Source organism: Dromiciops gliroides, chromosome 1 (assembly GCF_019393635.1).
Source record: "Dromiciops gliroides isolate mDroGli1 chromosome 1, mDroGli1.pri, whole genome shotgun sequence".
In the NCBI taxonomy this organism is placed as follows: Eukaryota; Metazoa; Chordata; class Mammalia; order Microbiotheria; family Microbiotheriidae; genus Dromiciops; species Dromiciops gliroides.
The window spans coordinates 241,229,166-241,252,752 of NC_057861.1; the positions used below are offsets into that span (position 1 = coordinate 241,229,166).

The 23,587-nt window shown below is 35.5% G+C and overlaps 1 protein-coding gene across 5 annotated transcripts in view; it reads right to left on the minus strand.

The window, feature by feature from the left end:
* The window catches only part of SS18 (SS18 subunit of BAF chromatin remodeling complex), a 107,194-nt gene that overhangs the window by 39,746 nt on the left and 43,861 nt on the right, over window positions 1-23,587 (minus strand). For all 5 annotated transcript variants that reach the window (XM_043970274.1, XM_043970294.1, XM_043970254.1 and 2 more), the window contains 2 exons: window positions 13,602-13,755; window positions 11,577-11,798 (listed from right to left, as the gene is read on the minus strand). In XM_043970274.1, coding sequence (XP_043826209.1) covers window positions 11,577-11,798; window positions 13,602-13,755 — 376 coding nt within the window. The remainder of the gene's footprint in view (window positions 1-11,576; window positions 11,799-13,601; window positions 13,756-23,587) is intronic.

The following is a 23,587-nucleotide window of genomic DNA, read 5'->3' on the forward strand; positions in this document are numbered from 1 at the left end:
GGGAATAGGATGGAGGGAAACAGTTAACAATAGTAATTGTGAAAAAGAGAAAAGGGGGGGAAATTGTACAAAAAATATTTATAGCAACTCTTTGTGGTGGCTAAGAACTGGGAATCAAGGGAATGTCCATCAATTGAGGAATGAATGAAGAAGCTGTGGTATATGACTGTAGTGGAATGGTATTGTGCTATAGGAAATGACAAACAGGATGATCCCAGAAAAACCTGGAAAGATTCAAATGAACTCATGTATAGTAAACAGAGCAGAACTGGGAGGACATTGTGCACAGTGACAGCAGTATTGTTCTATGAGCAACTGTGAATGACTTAACTACCCTCAGCAATACAATGATCCAAGACAATCCCAAGGGACTAATGATAAAGCATACTATCCACTCCCAGAGAAAAAACTGATAAAAAGAGCACTTGTAGATTGTACATATATAACCTATATCAGATTGGTTACTGTCTTGTGGAGTGGGGGAGGAAAGGGGGGGGGGGGAATTTGGAACTCTAAATCTTATGAAAATGAATGTTGAAAACGATCCTTACATGTAACTGACAAAAATAAAATAAATGTTTGTTGCCTTGAAAAAAATTATATCTAGAGGTTCCCCAAAAAAGAGTAGTGAAATGAGTAGAAGTAGAACAATTTATACAAAAACAACATTGTAAAGAAAAATAACTTCCAAAGTCTTAACTTATATCAAAGCAATCACAAACCATGTCTCCAGAAGATTTTTGAAAACACAGGTTACCCAACTGAATGAGAGTGATGGAGATATATTTTTTGGCATTAAGGCAGCTAGGTAGCCCACTGGATTGAGTGACAGGCTTGGAGTCAGGAAGAGCTAAATTAAAATCTGGCCTCACACTTACTAGCTGTGTGATCCTGAGCATGTCACTTAACCCTTTTTGCCTCAGTTTCTTCATCTATAAAATGAGCTGGAAAAGGAAATGGCAAAACACTACAGTATCTTTGTCAAGAAAACTTCAAATGGGGTCATGAAGATTAGGACACGAATAAAATGCCTAACCAACAATAACAACATTTTTTGGCATAACCACTGTGTGAATTCAATTTGTTTTCTTTTGGTTTTAAACTAAGGTGGTTGTTTTCCCTTTCCATCTCACCATTAATGCATGAGTAGAGAGGAGAAACTAAAGATTAGCAATAGTGATGCCAATAAAAGAAACATTTTTTTAAAATGCACAGAACAGAAGTTCAGGTAGCCCAGACAAGATAAGAGCATTTACACTGCTGAAGTAATGTATAGAATTCATTATATTACATTCATTTTTTAAAACGAAATGGAGATTGTTATACAGAATCCCCTATTTGTATTTTTTTAAAAGATGCAGTTCAATTACCACTATCAATAAAAAGCCTCTTCTAATGTTCTCAGCCACTAGTATCCTCCCCCTCCCTAAATGCCTTGTATTTCTTATACACAGTAATTCTGCAATATTTATATATGCACATCTTGCCTTCCTGCCCCCCACTCACTCCCACTCCCCACCTCTGACCTCCCCCCAAAAAAATATCAAGTTCATTTAGAGTTGGTTTTTGGTCTTTGTATCTACTATTTGTGTCTTGTTATCAGTTGATACCAAGCTTTTCCCTAAAACAAAGGCCTGGGTTTTTAAATAATAAATGATGATACCTACAATAGTTTTAAGTTATCAAACACTCCAGTAGTACAGTCTCAGAAAATCTGAAGTCAAGGAATACCCAAAAGACAACATAAAGGCATAGAGTGGTATGAGACAACTACGCATTATCACATACAAGAAATTACACAAAATTGATTTTAGGAGAGAAATGTATAACCAGAAAAAAGGTAAGCAAGTCACATGATAAAAGTGAGAAGAAGCAATGGCCTATCCCAACAGTACCATGGTATATATACCTAACAGTGAGAAAAAGCTGGAAAAGACTCCAATAAGTTGAGTGGGTCCTTGGTGGTAAATGCATACAAGGATATAGTCAAAAGTTTCACAAATGTGGTAGAGTGGTTATGCATCATCACAGAGATATTCATATTGATCATAAATTCGTAGTGTAAAGAAGCACAGCATACATAAAATGTTTATAGTAGGAACTTCAAAATCCCACATTAATTAACAAGGACAATTTAGAAATAATTTTTTTAAATTGCTAAATTTAAGGAATTCAATAATGTAGCTTATTCTTTAAAAATAACTTTTACTAACAACTTTTGTTTTATGTCATAATTCTTTCCAGATATAGCCTCTTTCTTATCTTTCTCTACCCTTTCCAACAGTAAAGCACAAATAAGGAATACTCTCAATGCATATAGCAGTATATGTAATACTGACCTCCAAAGTCCCCTGTGTCTCTACTTGGAAGAAAGAGGCATTTTTCATTTTATGTTCTCAGGAACCAAGACTGTCATTACAATTACTCAGAATTCAACTTCCTATTAATGTTCTTCTCATTTATATAATTTAGTGGAGTAATTGTGTTAATTGTTCTCCTGGTTGTGAAAGTTATTTCTTTCTGCATCGATAAATACAGGTTTTCCCATGTTTCTCTGAATTCCTCATTTCTTAAGGTACAATGATGGTACACTATATTCTTAAACCAATTTATTCAGACATTCCTCAATCAATGGGGCAAGCTACTTTGTTATTGGCTCTTTGATACCAGAAGAGTACTGCAAATGAATTTTTTTTTTACTATTATAAATGAGACATTTCCTTTTGTCTTTCACTTCAATGGGGTGTATATCCAAAGTCAAAGGGTATCAAAAGTTTAACCACTTTTCTTGGGTAGTTCCAAATTATTTTGCAGAATGGAAAATTTTGCCAAAGTTTATTTATAAGGGATGACTCTCTTGGAGAGGTTAGGGGAAGGATACAATGGGAAATGTAGGTGATGGAAAAATATACCTATAATAAAAATGTCATTTTTGAAAAATGAAAAGGTAGGCTAAAGTTTAGAGGTAGGAAGGCAAGACTGTTGACAAATTTAGCTGTCATTAACACTGAGGTGAGAGTTAACTGAAGGCACAGAATTAAATGGTCTTCTTGGGGGAGGAAGGAAAGAAGAAGAGGGAAAGGAAGAGGGAGGGGAAAGGGAAATACAGGGAAAAAGAAGAAAGAAATGAGAGAAGGAATAAAGGATAAGAGTGGTAGGAAAGTAAAGGGGATGGGAGGAAGGAAAAAGTGTTAGAGCTTAGTGATCAAAGAACAGAACCTTAAGGAATGATTGAACTAAGAAAGAAGAAAAACCAGGGGGGAAAAGAAAAGCAGTTAGAAATAAAGGATGGGGCAGCTAGGTGGCGCAGTGGATACAGCACCGGCCCTGGATTCAGGAGTACCTGAGTTCAAATCCAACCTCAGACACTTGACACTTACTAGCTGTGTGACCCTGGGCAAGTCACTTAACCCCAACTGCCTCACCCAAAAAAAAATGAGGAAAGATTTTTTAAGAAAGTCTTAGGGGCAGCTAGGTGGCGCAGTGGATAGAGCACCGGCCCTGGAGTCAGGAGGACCTGAGTTCAAATCCGGCCTCAGACACTTAACACTTACTAGCTGTGTGACCTTGGGCAAGTCACTTAACCCAATTGCCTCACTAAAATTAAAAAAAAAAAAAAAAAAAAAAGAAAGTCTTAGTCAAGTGTTTCAAATGTTACAGAGAATATTAGGACCAAGAAAGAGCCGCTATGTATTTGGGACTCTGTTTCACAAAGCTCTTTCAGTAGAGAAGTAAAAGGATTAAATGAATCAGTAAGGAAATGAAAATACCAAGCACAGACTAGCTATTTTAAAAGTTTGTCCAGGAAAGGAAGGAAATAAACAAGTAAAGATTTTTTTTAAAGAAAGGAGAAATTAGTATATGTCTGAAGAAAAAACAAGAGATGGGAAAGGGAAACTTTAAAGAGGAGTTGCAGTCAAAGATGAGAAAAAAAACAAAAATATACAGTACTGAAGCAGAAAGGAAAGAAGCTTACTAGAACTGACCTCAGTAAATCATGAGGTGAAGTCATGGAAAAGGGATGTGCAGGGAAGTAAGAAGACTTAAAGTTCTTACTCCCTAAAATGAGAAAATCCAAATTAAACATAGCATTGTAATAGTAATAACCATCCACATGTAGAGCAATCACAAATATTTCTAGCCAACTATCCATCTGCCCAGGAACACATGTAGAGTGGGTTAGAACCACTAAATAATGTATGAGTAGAGGGAGAAGCAGAAGGATTTCCTTAGAGGAAATGTGACTTAGTTACTGAAAATAAGAATGGCATGGGAAACAAATGCTACTTGGTATATAGTAGGCTGGAGGCTTTGAAATTTGAGGACCTGGTTTCAGATTCTGTCTCTCTTACTTTACTCATTGAATTTGGAAAAGCTAGCCTCAGTTTTTTCATCTGTAAAATAAGGACATTATACAATATTATGGTTTGGTTTGGTGTTTTTTTTTGCAGGGCAATGAGGGTTAAATGACTTGCCCAGGATCACACAGCTAATGTCAAGTGTCTAAGGCCAGATTTGAACTCAGGTCCTCCTGAATCCAGGGCTGGTGCTTTATCCACTGTGCCACCTAGCTGCCCCCTACTACATTATCTTAAAAGACCTTTTCGGTCCCTAAATCTTAGGAACTATGAATTCTTTAATATAGCATTCCATAAAGATCATTTCTGTTTAGTAAAATATATCTGCAACAACTAACAATCGGTGTATTTTAAAACAAATATTATAAAGGTCTTTCAGACATATATACCTTCATGGGGGGGGGGGGGGGGTGCGGTGCAGGACAATGAGGGTTAAGTGACTTGCCCAGGGTCACACAGCTGGTAGGTGGTCAAGTGTCTGAGGCCGAATTTGAACTCAGGTCCTCCTGAATCCAGGGCCGGTGCTTTATGTACTGTGCTACCGAGCTGTCTCCAATACCTCCATTTTTAAAAGGACTCTCCAAACATTTTCCTGACCATACTGAACAGCCTATCTTTTAGAAGAAGTCCAACTATAGGAAACTTCCAGACACATTTGAAAACCTTGTTTATTCCCTTTTCAATTTGTTTAGGAAACTAAAAGCAACTAGATTTTTTACTTTAAAAAACGACAATAAAAACAAACAAAAAAATAAAAGCAAAACACAAGGGAGTCCTACTAGAAACAATACCACCTACCTGAAACAAAAATCACTAATTTTTCTCTGTTCCTGTACTGGGAAAAGGAAAACCTACTACTGCCATCTGGTACAATTCTTACCATCATCTCTTGATAATCTCCTTTCTCTCATTTCACTTTTCAGGCACATCAAAGCTAAGGTATCTTCTGGTCACTAACTTTTATTCAGTAAAAAGATGTGGGTGGTTGTTTGTTTTTTAAGTCTCTGGACTTTCTAGTGTGTTCTGTAGTATCACTTTTCCTCTCCTGTCTTACCACAGAGATCAATTGTTTTGAATCCAGTCCCAACCTGGTAGTAATTCAAGTGATAATCAAAGGACCAAAATTTGATCACAATGCAAATAATTGCATAATGAAAACACAACATAATTAGCTATGTTGGGCTAATTTCCATGTTGAAAAAGCAACATTGTGCTGGGAGTTCAAAATTATCTAAAAAGAAATATCTTTTATCCCTTAAGTAGTCTCTCCTACAAATTTATGTTGCTGTGATTCTAACCTGTGCTACTCTTAACATTTCCTAAAATTCAAACCAAAAGCTTCCATAATAATACAACAATCTCAGTACGGTATGACATACCAGGTCAATACCACTGAAAGCTCAACCAATATCAGCTAAAGATGAAACAAATATAAATGTGTAAATACAAAGTGTAGTAGTTAATGGCCTGATAGAAGGCTCTATTATGATAATTATCTATGATGATTTTTCTTAAATAATTTTCATCTCCAAATACTAAATTTTTTTCCTTTAGTGGAATTTCATTTTATCACATTTATATAACACTTTAAAGGTTCACAAATTGCTGTCCTCACAATAAACCTGTGAGGTAGGTGGTGTAAGCATTACTAGGCTCAGAGAAATTAAGCAATTTTCCCAGGATCACACAGCCAGTTAAGTCTTAGAGCATATCACTGGGCCCAATGGACCTCTCCATCCAATGCTCTTTTCACTACATAATGATGCTACCCCTTCAAGAATGTCCTTTTCATTCTGTAGCTACCTGCAAGACAAGTTACTTAACTTCTTTGAGTCTGTTTCCTCATGTGTCAAATGAAAGAGGGTGCCAACAGATCAGTGCTCTTCACCTTGTTTGTGCCATAGGCCCCTCAGGCATCCTAGTGAAGCCTAGGGACCCCTGCTCAGATACATGTTTGTAAATGCACAAAACAAAACACACAAGATGACAAAGTAATGACTGAAACAAAGATTAATTCTTTTCCCACCTAAGTTCACAAATCACCTAAGGTTGAAGATTCACCACTATCAACTTGAAAAAATTTCTAATACAAATTAAAACTACTCTGAGGTAGCACCTCATACCTATCCAATTGGCTAATATAACAAAAAAGTAGAATGATAAATGTTGGAGAAGATGTGGGAAAACGGAAACACTAATGTACTGCTGGTGGAGTTGTGAATGAATCCAACCATTCTGGAGAACAATCTGGACCCATGCCCAAAAGGCTTTTTTTTTTTTGGGGGGGGGGGGGCAATGAGGGTTAAGTGACTTGCCCAAGGTCACACAGCTAGTAAGTGTCAAGTGTCTGAGGCAGGATTTGGGATTTGAACTCAGGTCCTCCTGAATGCAGAGCTGGCACTTTATCCACTGTGCCACCTAGCTGCCCCCCAAAAGGCTTTAAAACTGTGCATACCCTTTCACCCAGCAATACCACCACTAGGTCTGTATCGCAAAGAAATTGTGGAAAATGGGAAAGGATGCACATGTATAAAAATATTTATAAGCTGCTTTTTTTGGGTAGCAAATAATTGGAAATTGAGATGCCCATCAACTGAGGAATGGCTGAACAAGTTGTGGTATATGAATGTAATAGAACACTATTGCACTGTAAGAAATGATAAGCAGACGGATTTCAGAAAAACCTGGAAAGACTTAAATGAATTAAAGCTGAGTGAAATAAGCAGAACCAAAAGAACATTGTACATAGTATCAACATTTTGTGATGATCAACTGTGATGGACTTGGCTCTTCTCAGCAATGCAATGATCCAAGCCAATAATAATAATGCCGAAAGACTTATGGTGGAAAATGCTCTCCACATTCAGAAAAAGAACTATGGAGTCTGAATGCAGACCGAAGCATACTATTATCACTTTTGTTGTTGCTTTTTTGTTATTGTTCGTTTATTTTTTCTTGTGTTTTTTTTTCTTTTGTTCTGATTAATGTGGAAATACGTTTAACGTGATTGTAATATATAACCCATAACAAACTGCTTACTGGCTTCAGGAGGGGGGAAGGGAAGGGAATGTGGAAGAAAAATTTGGAACTCAAAAAATATCTTTACATGTAATTGAGAAAAATTAAAATAATTGTTTTTTAAAAAACTTTTTTAAAAAATTTTTTAAATATCTCTAGGAGCACAACAATAGGGCAGCTGGACAGTTCACTATGATCAGATGAGACAGCAGCTAAGGTTGGAAAACAGTAAGCCAGGGTAGCCCCAAGCCAGATGGTCCTTTGTTGCAGATGACAAGAAGCTGGTGCACTTGCCCTGTGGGCCGCACATGGTCCCTGAGAACTGGGTATTTGGCACCAGTTTTGGCCTCGACGAACAGCAATACGTCCCAGACAAAGAATAACCAAGATGTATGCAATGTGACATCAAGTGTGACTTCATCCACTTCGTGAAGTACTATGATAAACATTGCAGTAAGAAAATACCCTTGCCTCAGATGTGCTTTGTGGACCCCATATGACAGTGGGCAGAGTGCATGCTTATATCTTAGAAACAAACAGTTTTATGACAAGCAACTCAAAGTGTTCATGAATAAAGCTCCTTTGTATATAACACCAAGAACATGAGAAATATCTGAGTTGATGGTTTGTCACCTTTCTAATAATCAGAGGCACTTGCTTCTCAATAGAGATTGCCATCTTGAAATTAATTTCAAATGTTGAAATAGTAGCCAAGAGCTTTGCTCCTGGAGCAGGCAACACTCAAGCTACTGGTTTGCTTCTCCAGTACAAGGACCCAGGAGCTCAGGATGTGACTGGGATGAAGTTCATTGCCAGTAAAGACCCTAATTCTAACAAAAAGCAGTCAGCCACCTGCTTAGCAGCCATTCATGTGGCAGCTAAACGCCTCTATGAATCCCAGGACCAACGAACCTAGAATTATTTGAGAAGCTCCATGAAACTTCTTGTATGTTCACAGCTAATTAATTCTCTAAGTGCTGGGAAATGCAAGCAAAGTGTTTGGCAAAACCTAAGTGTTCACTGATCTAGTACAATACATATACAGTTTACATGTGACTTTATATATCTGACCTCACTGCTACTTATTATGGGCTGAAGGAGAATCTGACCCATACAACTGTTAAATTATCAGGTATTTTTAGCATAATCTATATTATATTTATATAATACATACTAGGTTTATGATAGAATACTACTTTTTGTAGGTCATTTCAATGTCCTTTGTTGCATTCTTCTACAAAACTAGAGCTTATTTATGGGAGTAAATCACTCAGGATTTTTGCTTTATAATTAGAGGTGAAATAACCTGATGTTGAACTATCCACTGCCAATAAAACCTAACTTAGATGTCTGTTCAATCCAATGTTCTTTTACAATGTCACTAATCAGACATAAACAAACTTTAGATACTTACTGAGGGGAAAGTTTGTAATTTTTATGGTCGAGGTTTCATAATTTTTACTTGATTAAAAAGATTATACAGCAATTTGTATATAAAACATGATTTAAAATTTTTATAAACTATAGTTCATTATTAATGTCATTATTTAATAGGATTGGGAAAGTTCTTTCCTTCAATTAATAAATTCTAGCCCTTTCATTCAGCATTAACTTACAAAGGCTAATCTCTTATTTCTTTTCCTTGCTTCCACTGATACAGTGATAAGCACCTGGGAACACAAAGGTATCAGAAAAAGGGAGTTTCAACGTACTGTTTTTAAACTATAAAAATAGAAGTTCTATAGTTTCTGGTTCTGCTCTCAGTTACAGTATGAACACAAAGCACAAGACCTATCTGGGCCTTAGTTTCCTCATTTGTAAACTGTGAGAGTTAGGCTAGATAATCTCTAAGGACCTTTCCAGGTCTAAATTCTATATTTAAAAAATTGAAGAAGTTTTTAAAAATTGAGAATTTTTGTCTGGTAGCAGTTTAGTATTCTTTGCCTTACCTTCAAGACAGGGAAATAATTATAATGGACTGTGTCATTTCTTGCTTCTACATTTTAACTACAGTTTTTCTAACAGTGAAATTTTAATAAGGTTAAAGCTTTGCCTTATTTACATAAAGGAAATTCCTTTAGTTGATACCTTATTGTGGAAATGAATCATTAAGGAGACACAAGACTTCAAGCTAGAATGGACCTAAGAGAACATCTTATCCACCTCTGTCATTTTAAAAATGAGGCACAAAAGTTTAGTGACTTCCCCAAGGTTACTGCACTTGCAAGTAGCAAAGCCAAAATTTGAAGAGGTCCTCTAACACAGTAGAGAAAGAGGTCCTCTAACACAGTAGAGAAAATTCCAAATACAGATAACTTTTATTATAGTATATCATTTGTTCTTCCTATCCTGCAGTACCACTAATTCAAATTATCACTTTCACATAAAGCATTTTTGTGACTACAAAAAGTAAATATCTATCTGCATTCTACAACTGAATTCTCTAAGTTATTTTTTAACTATTAAGTTTATTTGAAATATCTAGAATATGGATATAATACATAGCTAATAAATGACTGCTGAATAAACAGATGACAAGAAGATCAGTTGTCTTGCCACAGAATTCAAGGACATAAAGCACTGTTATGTTTTAATCAAAATTTCCTCAATGTTGTGCTATGTTCATTTTGAAAACCTTTTACCATCTTAACCAGACCTACATGCTGCCATTTTCCAGTACAGCATATATTTTCTAATGAGGAACTTCTGAAGTTGAAAGCATAAGGTAGTAAATGATTTAAATGCTACAGCTGAAGAAAAAAACATACATAAGCATGATATGTGACAGCAAATAGAGCAATCAGTGGTCTCTAAATATAAGAAACAAGTGGCTATAATGCCTCAACTTCTTTCTTCAAAAAGTATTGAATGTTTTCTACATGCACATTGCTACATGCATTATTTTTTTAATAAGGTCTTGTGATGAGTCATATCAAACCATGCTACAACAACCACTTGTGTGCACACGCCCTACCTTTTCTTAACTATAGGTTTTCTAAGAAGTGTGCCATCATTACTGTAGTTGTTGTCAGAATCATTATCAATTTTCTTGTTCTCACTGCGGGTAATCAAACTGTGTGCAGAAACATCTGAGCTGGCTCAACTCCCTTCTGATCTAGCACTGACTGGATCTTGCTGTTGCTTTGAACCTTTTAATGACCTAATAAGAAAAAGAAAACATTCCATCATGGGCACTAGATAAATTTGGAAAAAATGTGGAATAAATGCCAGTTTTATAAAGCTACATTTTGAATGATCTTCCTTTCTTTTCAGCATTTTTTCATAAAAAAATATCATTCCTAATAATAATTTAATGATGAGACTATATCATTTGACTGTAATGTTAAATAAACTCACAAATTTATTTGGTACATTTTCATAATTTATTTTTTAAAAATAAAAATCTGAAAACATTAAATATGAAAAATAAATTGAACTGTATAGTATGTTCTTATCTTCTATCCTTTTCCTTAATGAAGGCATCTTTATAATGGCAATATGCCAAATGTGGAAGGAGACAATTAGCAGGACAGAGCGCCACTTGCTGGTTTACAGATATTATTCACATGAATATTTTAAAAGAAATAAGGTTCAACTTCCTGAAGTTGATAGTTAATTTTAATCACTTCACACTAGTTCCTCTAAAAAGATCCAAGAGTATAGCATCTCATTACATATTTGAAATAAAATGCAAATTATTTTATTACTATAACATAGAAAGACAGCACCAGAAAACAGACAAATCATATATGCCAACCAACAATTATTTTTTAAAACTGATAAAAAAAATTTTAATGGTTCCAATGATCAAAATAGTGAAATATCAAAATGTTTTAAAGAAAATAATTATCTCAATTTCCTCTTTCTGTAAAGTAACTAAAATGCGTTCTTTTCTAGTTTTTAAAAATAATTAATTCAAAATTAGAGGGTCCTGGATGAATTGTCAACTAACATCACCTATGAGCAAAAACTAAGTGGTATATAAAAGAACAAGTACAATTTCCAAGGATAAAATAAAAGAATTCTACAAGTTGATCTCAAACTCAAATGTTTTGTGTATAATAATAGCAGTGTTGCCACTTATTTCAATCTTGTCTTCTTTTATGTATTAGATGGAAGAATAAAATAAAATTTAAGCTTTAAAATGATTAAACAATAACTCTTTTTGACCTCAACAAAATAACAACAAAATTTGTTTACCTTGGTTTGGTTGCATGTTCATATTTGGTCTAGGGCCATAATTCCCCATAGGCTGTCCTTGACTCATTGTCATCTGATTCTGTACTGGCATACTCTGTGAGGATGGCACCGAATGGTTGTAACCTCCCATGGAACCATGATTACTTGAAGGCATATTCATGGAACTGTTTGTCATATTGAGCTGATTGGGTCCAGGTCCCTGCATAGGCATATGATTTGGCCCTTTGAAGAAAAATGAACAGCTCCAGTAAATAGACGGTCCCTACAAAAAGCTCTTCAGAAGTTTTCATTATAGAGTACTATGAAACAAAATCTTACATCAAAAACCCAAATTGGAAATTAGGAACATGGACTTAATATAAAGTTCGCTCCTAAAAAACAAACAACTTTCTACCTTTTAATAGGTAGAACTTAAAAGGCAAAAGTAGGTTAACTATTCTACCAGGTTCACTAATTATCTAAGTTGACCACATGTTTGAAGGTTGCTTGTTTTTAATTTTTTCCCCCTGTGATGAAACAATGGATTAGGGTTATGCCATCTGAGTATTATTCAGGGGATGACAATAGATTTCATCAAAGACTGTATCAAAAATAACTTTGGCATATGGAGAGGAGGGAAAAGGATTATTATTTCCAAATCCAATAACCAAATATCTACTTTCAAGAGTTAGCAGAGCCTATGTCAAAATCCTGAACCAAAACCTAGACAAAAATGTAAGATACTCTAACTTGCAAGGTTGTACATTCCAATTTTTGGTTGATAAGCTTCAAAGCAAGATGAAGAGGCAAAGTGAAAGATTCATTTGTACTGTTTCCCAACTAAAAACAAATATAGAAAATAGAACTATGTTATGGAAAAAGCACTAGACCAAAAGTGAGGCAAAATGGGTCTTTCTTCAACTATATTTGTTGTGTCACCTTGAGCTAGTCACCTCCCTGAGTCTCAGTATCTTTATCGATCACATGCAAAAGCTGGACAAAATAATCTGCAAGGGCCATTTGGGTCTGTGTCAGTGAGAGGGCAAATAAACCAGAACTTAGCTGCCAAAGCAATTTGCCTCTGAAGTGCCACATGGCAGCTTATCAGGCTGTCCTGACTCTAAATGCCATTTTTAATCAAAATTTGGCTTAAATTGGTTAAAGGAACATCAGGTAGAATATAATGTGATCCCTCCTTCTGCTTTCACTTTCTCCTGTACTACTGGGACCCACTGACCTAATTAGCCACAGAAGAGACTGACACTCAAAAACTAAAAGGTTGAAGATCACTAATTTTAAAAATATACCTCAAAGCAATTTAATAGTAAGTAAATAGCATCCAATGGCCTAAGAGTTAAGACAATTTCCAAAGGGGCTGCACTTACAACAAGGGAATAAAGACACAGGAGAACCCTGGCTCATTATATAAAACTTTTTCTCATCTTATTTTTCAATGTGGTTTGATGTTTTACTTTTCAAGTATTCTTTTAATGTCATTCTTTAATAAAAATCAGAATTGATATTCATACCTTTATATATGAGCACAATGTTTCACTGAAAATTTAAACTCAAATATTGTTAATAACATCAATAAAGAATATGAAAAGTTAGTGGCAAATTTAGAATGTTTTATTTCTTTTTTCTGTTTCTTCCACTATGTTATTTTTAATAGAACATGAAAGTAAGCCATTACAAAATGCATACTTTTGTAAGATCTATTCATGAACAGACAAACCATGGGCCCATACTTTTTTTCCCCAAAAAGCTTTTAAAGCCAGATATATTGCATGGTTTCAGACAGACTAAATTTAGCCAGTTCTGTTCATCAGAGGAATGCTGTGTGTCAGCTACATCAAAGCCCAAGGGCAGCCTGATAAACACTGAATACAGGTCACGTAGCTCTGTAGCTAACAAACTCTAAGAGAGCTTGTACTCGGGGGCATTCAAAGCAGTTTTGTCATCAACAATCTAGTATCCCATGAGCCCCCATGTCGTTTCAGTTGCTAAGCAACTCTGGTGTTAATGTCTTAGAAGAGAAAAACTTACCAGGCATCTGGCCGTTCATCTGGTTCTGCATGTGTGGTGCAGGAGGACCCCCACCTACCATTCCATCTGAAGACATGTTGTGAGAACGTGGAGGTGGGGGAGGGCCACTCTGATTCATCCCTCCTGGACCCATAGGCATATTCTGTGTGGGTGGCTGAAAGAAGACAGTTTAGAGAAACAAGAGAAGCAGTTAGTCTAATATGTTACATGTACATATGTTATAACAGTTGCCTATATTGTTAAGTGATATATGAAGAAAATAATAAATTATTTCATATCAATAATAATTTAACATATCACAATATTAATTTCAGTTACATAAACATTTACTATTTCCATCGACTTTATATAATGGATAAATTAACATGCACACAGCATGAGAGCATCTTACAACCAAAAAGACCACAATTGTTCTGCTTGTTAAAATTTAACACAATGATGAAAATAACCAAAAATTTTAAAGTTCCCTAACAAGAGACTTTTCCTCATCTATGCAAAACCTCCAACAATCTGGTAAATTGGGTAAAATAAAACAAATATAAGGGTTGATACTCCTTTCTGTCATTAATCCCTATACATTATATCTATAGCCAATAAAAGACATTTCTGAAAAGGAGTAATGACAAAAAGTAAAATATGAAGAGCCTTAAAATATCAATGATGTATTTTACTATTACAAAGGATATATGGGTATGTAGTAAAGGGGATTTTTTTTTCTTTAAGCACCAAGGACCTAGATTAACCCAACACTTTTTGTGGAATACCTTGTGGACTAGAAACACATTACTGATAGCCTCCAAGGGTCCAGAGACAGCTGCCTCGAAAGGATGCCTTTGGCAAATTTCCTAATGAAATTGCGAGGAAAATAACTGACTAACCTTGAGAGTTCTAAAAGGGACATAAAGAAAAAGAACAAACGCATGAGGTGATCTGCAACACCTGGCTTCAATCTTGGAAATATTTCAGAACAGAAATCTAATGAGTGCTTTCCAATTCACTCTTTAAACTGACAGAAACATGTAATGAATCATCATACCTCTATATTCACTTCCAGTCCTCTCAGTAACCTCTAAGATCACCTTTGCTTTTGTGTATCCAGAACTGAATGTCTTTGCAGAAAGGCCCTGATTCCATCCCTATAAAATTCACAACACTGAATCCTCACTGACTGTTAACAGAAAATAATTCTTGCTTCCTAACATACTCTCAAAATCTTAATACTGTCAAACTTTCCATTAAACTTTAAATTTTACCCCAAAATTTGTATCTTCCTTAATAACCAATCTTATTTCATTTTTCAAAAAAATAACTGAAACCATAAGAATAAGCACTAAGTATTAGCATATTCCCTACTTTTAATTATTATGTATTTACCTATTTCCTTCTCTCCTATCACCATGAACTCTTATATTTCAGAATACTAACCCTGATGTACTGACCCTAACCTCTGCCACCTTATCCCAGCTTCCCCTTAAAAGTCATGATGCAAAAACTGCTTTCTTTTCTCCTTTTTATTTCCAAATGTCTAATATGCTATCTGTTTGTGCTGCTTCCAGTTTCTAACCTTTACTTCCTTTGTGAGTCATCTCCCAGCAAGATTATTTGGGCTACCTATTTTTTTCAAGATTTAGATTCCTTCCTAAAATAATCTCAATAATTATCAAAGTTTTATTTGCCCACATTGTGATAGGCTTCCCAAATTTCTCCATCTAATTCACTTTTCTCCAATTAATGTTCCACTATCAGCTACATAAGTCATACAATACACCTTACAATCCTGTTATCACACAAAAACATAAAATAACAAAAGCAGAATTCCTCACTATTCTCTTACCCATCAACTTAACTGGTAGTAATCCTTTTCTCTCTAGCCTGGCTCTTGGGATGATTTTGAATTCACTACTATCTGCTGTCCCTCATGTTTTATCTTGGAGATTCTTCATTCACATTATGGCTCAAAAATCTACATTTTTATGCCTGGGCTCAGCAACTCACAGAAAGCTATCAAGTAGAGTAAGATGGTTTATGAAGAAAAAGTAAAGACAATGGAACTAAATCAGAAGAGCATGGTACAGTTGACAGAGCACTGGATTTGGAAGTTAGAGGACCTCAGTTTGAATCCAGTTCTGCTACTTACTACCTGTGTGACCTTCGGCAAGTCATTTCCCTTCTCTGGGCCTCAGTTTCCTCATCTGTAAAATGATGGGGTTGGACTCAATGACCTCTAAGGTCCTTTCCAGCTCTAAATCTATGATCCTATGAGAATAAGACAGGAAGATAGAAAATGAGTGAGATACTAAAATTGGAGCTATAAGGGATTTCTCTGTTCCTGAGGAAAATGGTAAAAAGTTTTAACTTTTATCCTCTTTTGCTGATAACAAAACTGTTATTTTAAAATTTCCCTAATGTAACATACACTATATTCATTAGGCTCTCAATTATTACCAACCTAAAAGCCCTTATAATTGCTAGCAATATGTGGGGAGATTACAGAATTCTTACCTAAGCCAAATACTGTTATTAATAGTGAAACTGAGGATTGACTAAAGATACAGCTGCTTTCATAACATAACCACAAAGCCAAAAAGCAATTCAAAATAGCAAACAAATTTTGCATATCTTACCATATTTACTTAAAATATTTTAGATAAAAACATATACAAATTTAATTAGAGGTAATTTGTCTAATATACATTTATAAATATGAGATTTATAAAGTTGCTAGTGTAATTATAATGATTATGGAACACAAAAATAATTCTGCTTTATTAGTTAATCCAGAATAGCCTAATTTAAATAATTAGGTATAACTAAATCTTGACTTTCTAGAGTAACTTAAGAAATGTTTTTTTATAAGTCACTTTTTTGCAAAGCATTATTTTCAAAATAATATAATCCTGGACTTCTATGAATCATTTGTATTATTATCAATAATATAAATCTCCACAAGGAGGCACCAAAATAACACATTAAAGAATTTTAGTATAACAAATACAAGTTTTCTTCAAAATATGAAATAAAATTCCTATAATTTCTTCCACAAAGTATAATTCATGATGATGACCATTATTTTCCACTAATTTACACTAAAAACTATAAGCTCAGAGGCTCATTTTCTTCGGATAAGAGGATTCTTACACTGAGTTTACTCCAGGAACCCAGAGTTATCACAAATCAGCAAACATTTATTACACACCTGTTATCGGCAAGGTATTGAGCTAAAAACATCCCTTTTGTCACTGCTTCTAGAGCAAGTAGCTGTTTGAGGAAGTATACTTAAGAACAAGTACAAAAGCATCAGCAGATTTTTTTAATTCCCTAAGTACAGGTTTAACAACGTATCTAAAATTTGTTCTTTCGTTAATAAATTTTCTAACACTGAAATTCTGGAGGTTACCTTGTCATATAATGGTATACTACATGATGAAAGATCACTAAATTTGGAGCGAAAGGCCAGGGATTCAAACCCTTACTCTACTAATTTAGTATCTATGTTACCTTGGGAAAATCTTTTCACATGCTCTGTTTCTCAGTTTCTGTAAGAGAACTGGTCTAGATGATCTCCAGCCCTAAATTCTATGAGCCCATAATCAAGAAGATCTGTTTCTAAGGTCTTCCCACCATAACCCTTTACTGCCTAAGCTTAAGAGAGAATGAGAAAACTTATGCTTTCACATATTTAATTTCCCTAGCTACTGCAAAAGTGCCTCAAAGAATGTTCACATACCAAAACTATACTGGGAAAAGGGGCAAGGCTAGGAAATCAATAACTGACCTTCAAAATTTTCTCCAGTGAGTTGAGGTATGATCATTTAATCCTCCTCCAAATATCTTACATGAATTTCAATCACAGTTTTCCAGTAGCTAGTGTGGAAAGAGAACTGAACTTGTAAGGGAACTGAGTTCGAATCCCACTTAACTATGTCCTTGGGCAAATCACTCACTTTTCTTGCTCATCAATTTCTTCATCAATAAAAAGGGATTAATAGTAGTAGTAGTAGTAGTAGTAGTAGTAGTAGTAGTAGTAGTAGTACCTACACGTCTCAGGCTTGTGAGGATACAGTGAACTAACCTAAGTTCAGCACCTTATAAAGCACAGCTACCTGGCTATTATAAACTGCAGAAAAATTAACTCTGCATTAGTAAAATTCCATTATGCACATAATCAACATGCTTTCAAAACTCCTAACTAGAGAAACACAAGTTCTTCAAAGGAAAAACCACTGAAATGAAATAAAATATCCTAAGAGAAAATCAGTAATCCTCTTAATTTTGCAGGGCATTACTTACATTTCAAAAATACTGATTAGGGGGGGCAGCTAGATGGCGCAGTGGTTAAAGCACCGGCCCTGAATTCAGGAGTACCTGAGTTCAAATCCGGCCTCAGACACTTGACACTTACTAGCTGTGTGACCCTGGGCAAGTCACTTAATCCCCATTGCCTGCAAAAAACCAAAAAAAAAAAAAAAAAAATACTGATTAGGGGCAGCTAGGTGGCACAGTGGATAGAGCACCGGCCCTAGAGTCAGGAGGACCTGAGTTCAAATCCGACCTCAGACACTTAACACTTACTAGCTGTGTGACCCTGGGCAAGTCACTTAACCCCAATTGCCTCACTTAAAAAAAAAACCAAAAACAAAAATACTGATTAGTTTTTGTTTAAACTGAATCACGTAACTATCAAATTACTATATGTATATTTTACCTGAGATGAATTTAAATATACTTTATATTTGTAGATGTATTTTACCTGAGGTCTTACTGTCTTAAAATTATGATTATCACCATTTTAAAAGTGTATAGGGGCAGGGCAGCTAGGTGGCACAGTGAATAAAGCATTGGCCCTGGATTCAGGAGGACCTGAGTTCAAATCCTGCCTCTTGACACTTGACACTAGCTGTGTGACCCTAGACAAGTCACTTAACCCTCACTGCCCACCAAAAAAAAACAAAAACAAAAGTGTATGGGGCACCCATTGGTGAGTAACTGTACTATGCAAAATACTGACACCGAGTAAGTGTGTAGGAGCCTAAGGTCCAAGTTTAGATTCAATTCTTTGCTTACTACTCTGATCAGCAACTCTTAAGTCCCAAAACTAATTTGGCCTCAGTTGGGATAATTTGGTTAGACTACCCCATTCTGAGGGACCCTCTGAAGGTTTAAGAATAATAAAATGCAGTTCAAGAGCAGTTAACAGTAGGCAATCATATAATTCGTATCATATAAGGCAGGGATAATACTGTTCAATCAGCAGGGTGTGGCAACAGTTTGACATTTAAACTAACCCTCAGAATACTGGTCTTTCTATCTCATCTTTATTTTTATCTCATCGAACTATGCTATTCCCCCCCTTTTGTGGCTGCACCAAATTCACCTCTTTCATGAACTCTTACCAATTCCTCCCATCCAAAATGGTCTTTGCTGCCTCAAAGCTGGAGAGAAATCATGAAACTGTGCTAACTGGGTCCCTAACATATTTGTTACATAATCTCAAAGGGGCCCTCACTCAGGCAAAGCAATCCTTTTACACTTCACTGATTCACTATCCCACAGTGCCTTTACAATTTCCAAACTTTTCATCCCTCCTCCGACTTCCCATAGCTTCCCTTCTCTGCTAAGAAACTGCCTCATGTTTTGAGGCAGATAAATAAGAGATTACTCATCTCCTCCTCATTTCACACCATTCAGATACCCTCCCTCATCCCTATCTATATGATAAAAAGTTGGTCCCTTATATCCTTGTCAAGGCAAAACTTTCTTCATACACAAGTGAGCCAATTCCATCCTGCCTAGACTGCCATCCTTTTACTTTCACCCTAATTTTCCATTTCTCCATGTCCACTGCATGTTCCCTATTATACACAAATATGCTCATGTCTCTCCCATCCTTAAAAAAACAACTGATCAACCCATACTCATTAACTATTGCCCTATAGTTCTGCTCCCCTCTGTGGCTAAATTCTTAAAGCGAATCCACTTCCTTTCTTCTTACTCACTGTAGTATAGCTTCCAATTTCATCACTCATTTGAAACAGATTTTTCCAGAGTTACAAATGATCTCTTAATTACCCATTCTAAAAGTCTTTTTTCAATCCCTAATCCTTCTTGACCTCTCTGCATCATTTGACACAATCTCTTCTCCTTGATAGTTTCTTCTGTCTAGGTTTTCATGGCACTGCTCCCCCTTGGTTCGGCTCCCACCTGTCCCTTGATGGATTCAATTATCATCTAAGATGATTCTTAGACCTATTTATCTAATTCTTACCTCTCTTGTGACCTCCAGTCTCTCCAACTGCCTATTGGACTTCTTGAACTAGGTATTGCATAGACTTCTTAAATTCAACATGTTCAAAATTGAACTTATTATCATTTCCCCACCCTTCCCTCTATTTTTTGAGGAAGTGATCAGGAAAACAGATATTGATATTGACAGTTGAGTAATCTGCAAATAGTCTATACAAATGATAACAGCAAAGTGAAGACATTCCACAAAAACTATGAAATTTCTTATACAAAATTATCTGCAGTTTTTTTTTCTTTAGCTTACCATAAAGGGCTTTACACACACACACACACACACACACACACACACACACCACCATCAAAAGAATATAAGTAAGTAGGACTATTATTCCATGTTTTTATTCTTACTGCCATTTTCCTGAAACTTTAATTTTGAAAATTGATTAAGAAACAACTGGCTACTTACTTACTCTTCAATACATCTAAGCTGTTCTAAACTTGGAGGGAATTGGTCAACTGAAGGAAAATCTGATTTATGACCTTTTTTTAAAAAAAGTCTTCTACAGGTGCTATCAGCATGTTATTTAAGTGTGGAGTTATAACTCTTTGCATTCTATGGATAGTAAAAAATATGAACTTAAAATGCACTACTGCAAAATGAGCCATATACTTTTTTTCTGTACTGTGAATCCTCTATCAGAAAATGTTCTTCTTTTTTATTCAACCACTTATTTTTTTTTCAATTTGCTTATGGCACAATTTGCCAAATTCATTCCAAGATGTATATTTGTTCTCCAATTAAAAAATTTAAATTAAAAAAAAAAACATTGAGCCTCTGTTTTCTCATTTTTGAGAGAAGAACAATAATACGACCAGCAAATACCATAGGGTGATTTTGAAGGTGAAGGTATGTATAAAATGTTCTCTAAAGTCTTAAAGCACAAAATGTCTTTCATTCTTAATGTATATTGTAACAAAAATAAGTTGCTTTGCTTTTTACTTGTAAGTAGCCCTAAGATGAGTAAGATTTTTTTAAATGAATAAGAAGACCTAGATAAAAAACTGACCCCTCCTACACCTGTCTTTGATTTAGAACCATAATCTCTTACAAAATCTTTTAAACTTATTGGAATCAAATGATAACAAAAGAAATCATTGTAACTGAAAATCGAACCAAAAAAGAAATTCACTACCATACTACTAACAGTGGTTAAGAACTTTAAAATTCAGTGCTCAAATCAAGTAAGGCATTAGAAACTCTACTGAGCGTTGTAGGGAATAAAACAGATGAAGCACTGGGTCTGGAATTAGGAAGATGAGTTCAAATCTGACACTCACTAGCTGTGTGACCCCCAAGTCACTTAACTTCTATCTGCCTCCAAAAGTTTTCTAGTCTATAAAATGGGGATAATTACAATACCTACCTTCCAGGACTGTTGTGAGGACTAAATGGGATAATCATTGTAACAAGCTTAGTACAATGCCTGGCACATAGTAAGCACAATATAAATGTCTGCTACTATTGTCTTCCACCAATACAAAAACTAGAAATGCAGCATGGCTTACATCGTGTATAGAGAGCAATAGGGAGCCTATAAAGTCCCACCTCTGATATATAATGGCTGCATAATCCTGGGCAAGACACTTAACTTCACATGCCCTAGCCAACTCAAACTCTAAACTGCAGATAAGGTGCCTTGGATTAATAGAACGGTCTCATCTGGCAGTTTCCTATATCGATAAAAATCACGTTTCTATTTCCTAACCCCCTATTTTATAAACTTAAAATATACTTTAAATGTTGTCAATATAATTTCTTTTTTAATGCCCTCATCTTGGGGGGCAGTTTAGACATTTTCCATAATATTAAAAATAAGTACTCTTTCTTCCCCATGTTTACTAAAAAAATCGTTTAAGAAGAATCTCCTCTGTGACCCTGGGCAAGTCACTTAACCCTCACTGCAAAAAAAAAAAAAAAATCCATTGAAGAAGAATCTCCTCTACACATTATACACACTACCACAAATCTTCATCCACCACACACACACACACACACACACACACACACACCCCTATCTATATCTATATAGCTTACTTCTCTCCAAGTCCCTAAAGGGTAATTCTGAAATATTAAACTTCCTGCTCAGTAAGACACCTTAACATACCCTCTACTAGTGATGTCACAGACTCAGGGGGTGAATATTTTATCATTTATACTGAAGACTGTCCATGGGGATATAAAAATTGCCAGTTGAGGGCTTTGCAGGGCATCTAAGAGAGGCAGAAGTATAGCATCACAGAAAACTGCACATCGGGGAACCAAAAACAACGTAAGACATAAGAACAGGAAAATCCTCATTTCACAGTAGGCTTATGATCTTCTAGAATAAAACTGAAAATGTCATTAGAGGAATCTTCTAACCCTGAACTTGAACCAAAAACATATAAAATAGATTTTCTAAATTTAAAATTATTCAAATTTATAAACTATAACATTTAACACAATAACAGCTCAAGTTTTCACAATTTTCACATTTTTTTGTTTTCTTGTGTTCATTCAACATCCATTTAGTTAATACCTACTATATATATGCAGCCATATCCATAGCATCCTAGACTCGTCTGATCTTAAGAGCAAGGTAGAAATGAGCCTGGTCAGTACTGGGTAAGAAATGAGTAAGAAACTGCCTGGAATTACTTGGTGCTGTAGGTTTAAACTGACACAAAATCCTACCCTTGATACTTCATTATGTCATGGATCTCAAAGGCTATCCAGCAAAGCATAAGCTCTGGCAGGGTCTACAAAGCTGAAAACACTCAATATAGTTAGTCTTAGGAACAGATGGAGTCTGTTTTCTAAAGAACAAAGTAAAAAGAGGCATTTTCAATAGACCCACCACTTGGTGATGAACTCTGATCATGACAACCCTCGAAACAAACAAATTAAAAAAAAGTTCCTCACTCCTGGGGGATGGAAGGGAAGTGATCAGTTTATACTCTCTAAACATGAGTGGCCCCATCTTTAAACTAGTCTCTATTGGTATAAACAAGCATTCATGTCCATTTCTCTATATTTGGATATTACCTCTACCCCAGTTCTTTTGCAAGGCTAATAACCAAAGGGGGGGGGGGGAAATTGCCCTCTTCATGCCCCCAAGACCAAAAAATAATTAGAAGTTTATATTTTCTTTCTTTGAGGAAATACCCTGAGTCTTTCAAGGACAACTGTGAAAAAACTTGTAAGCTGGATTAACTGTGCTTGTTTTTTTTTTTTTTTTAACTCTTCATTTTATTCTATAGATTCTGGTAAGAAATGGCATGTGGGGGGCAGCTAGGTGGCGCAGTGGATACAGCACCGGCCCTGGAGTCAGGAGGACCTGAGTTCAAATCCGGCCTCAGACACTTAATACTTACTAGCTGTGTGACCCTGGGCAAGTCACTTAACCCCAATTGCCTCACCAAAAAAAAAAAAAAAGAAATGGCATGTGGTGAGAACCCACATAGCTTACCAAGGAAAGAAAGGATTAGAATTCTTTTAATGGCTTTTAATAACACATGAATAAATACTATATCTCATTTATACCCTAAACTTCAGGCTGTGGGTCTTTTTTTCCATGATGGGCCTATGTGGGCCATTCTGCACCAAAAGTAACAAAATGGCAGGGGAAAGGGGGCAGAGAGTAGGAAAAGTAATTTTTCAAATCATCTTTAAACTCTGACTTGGTTATTGGTAATCCAAATCT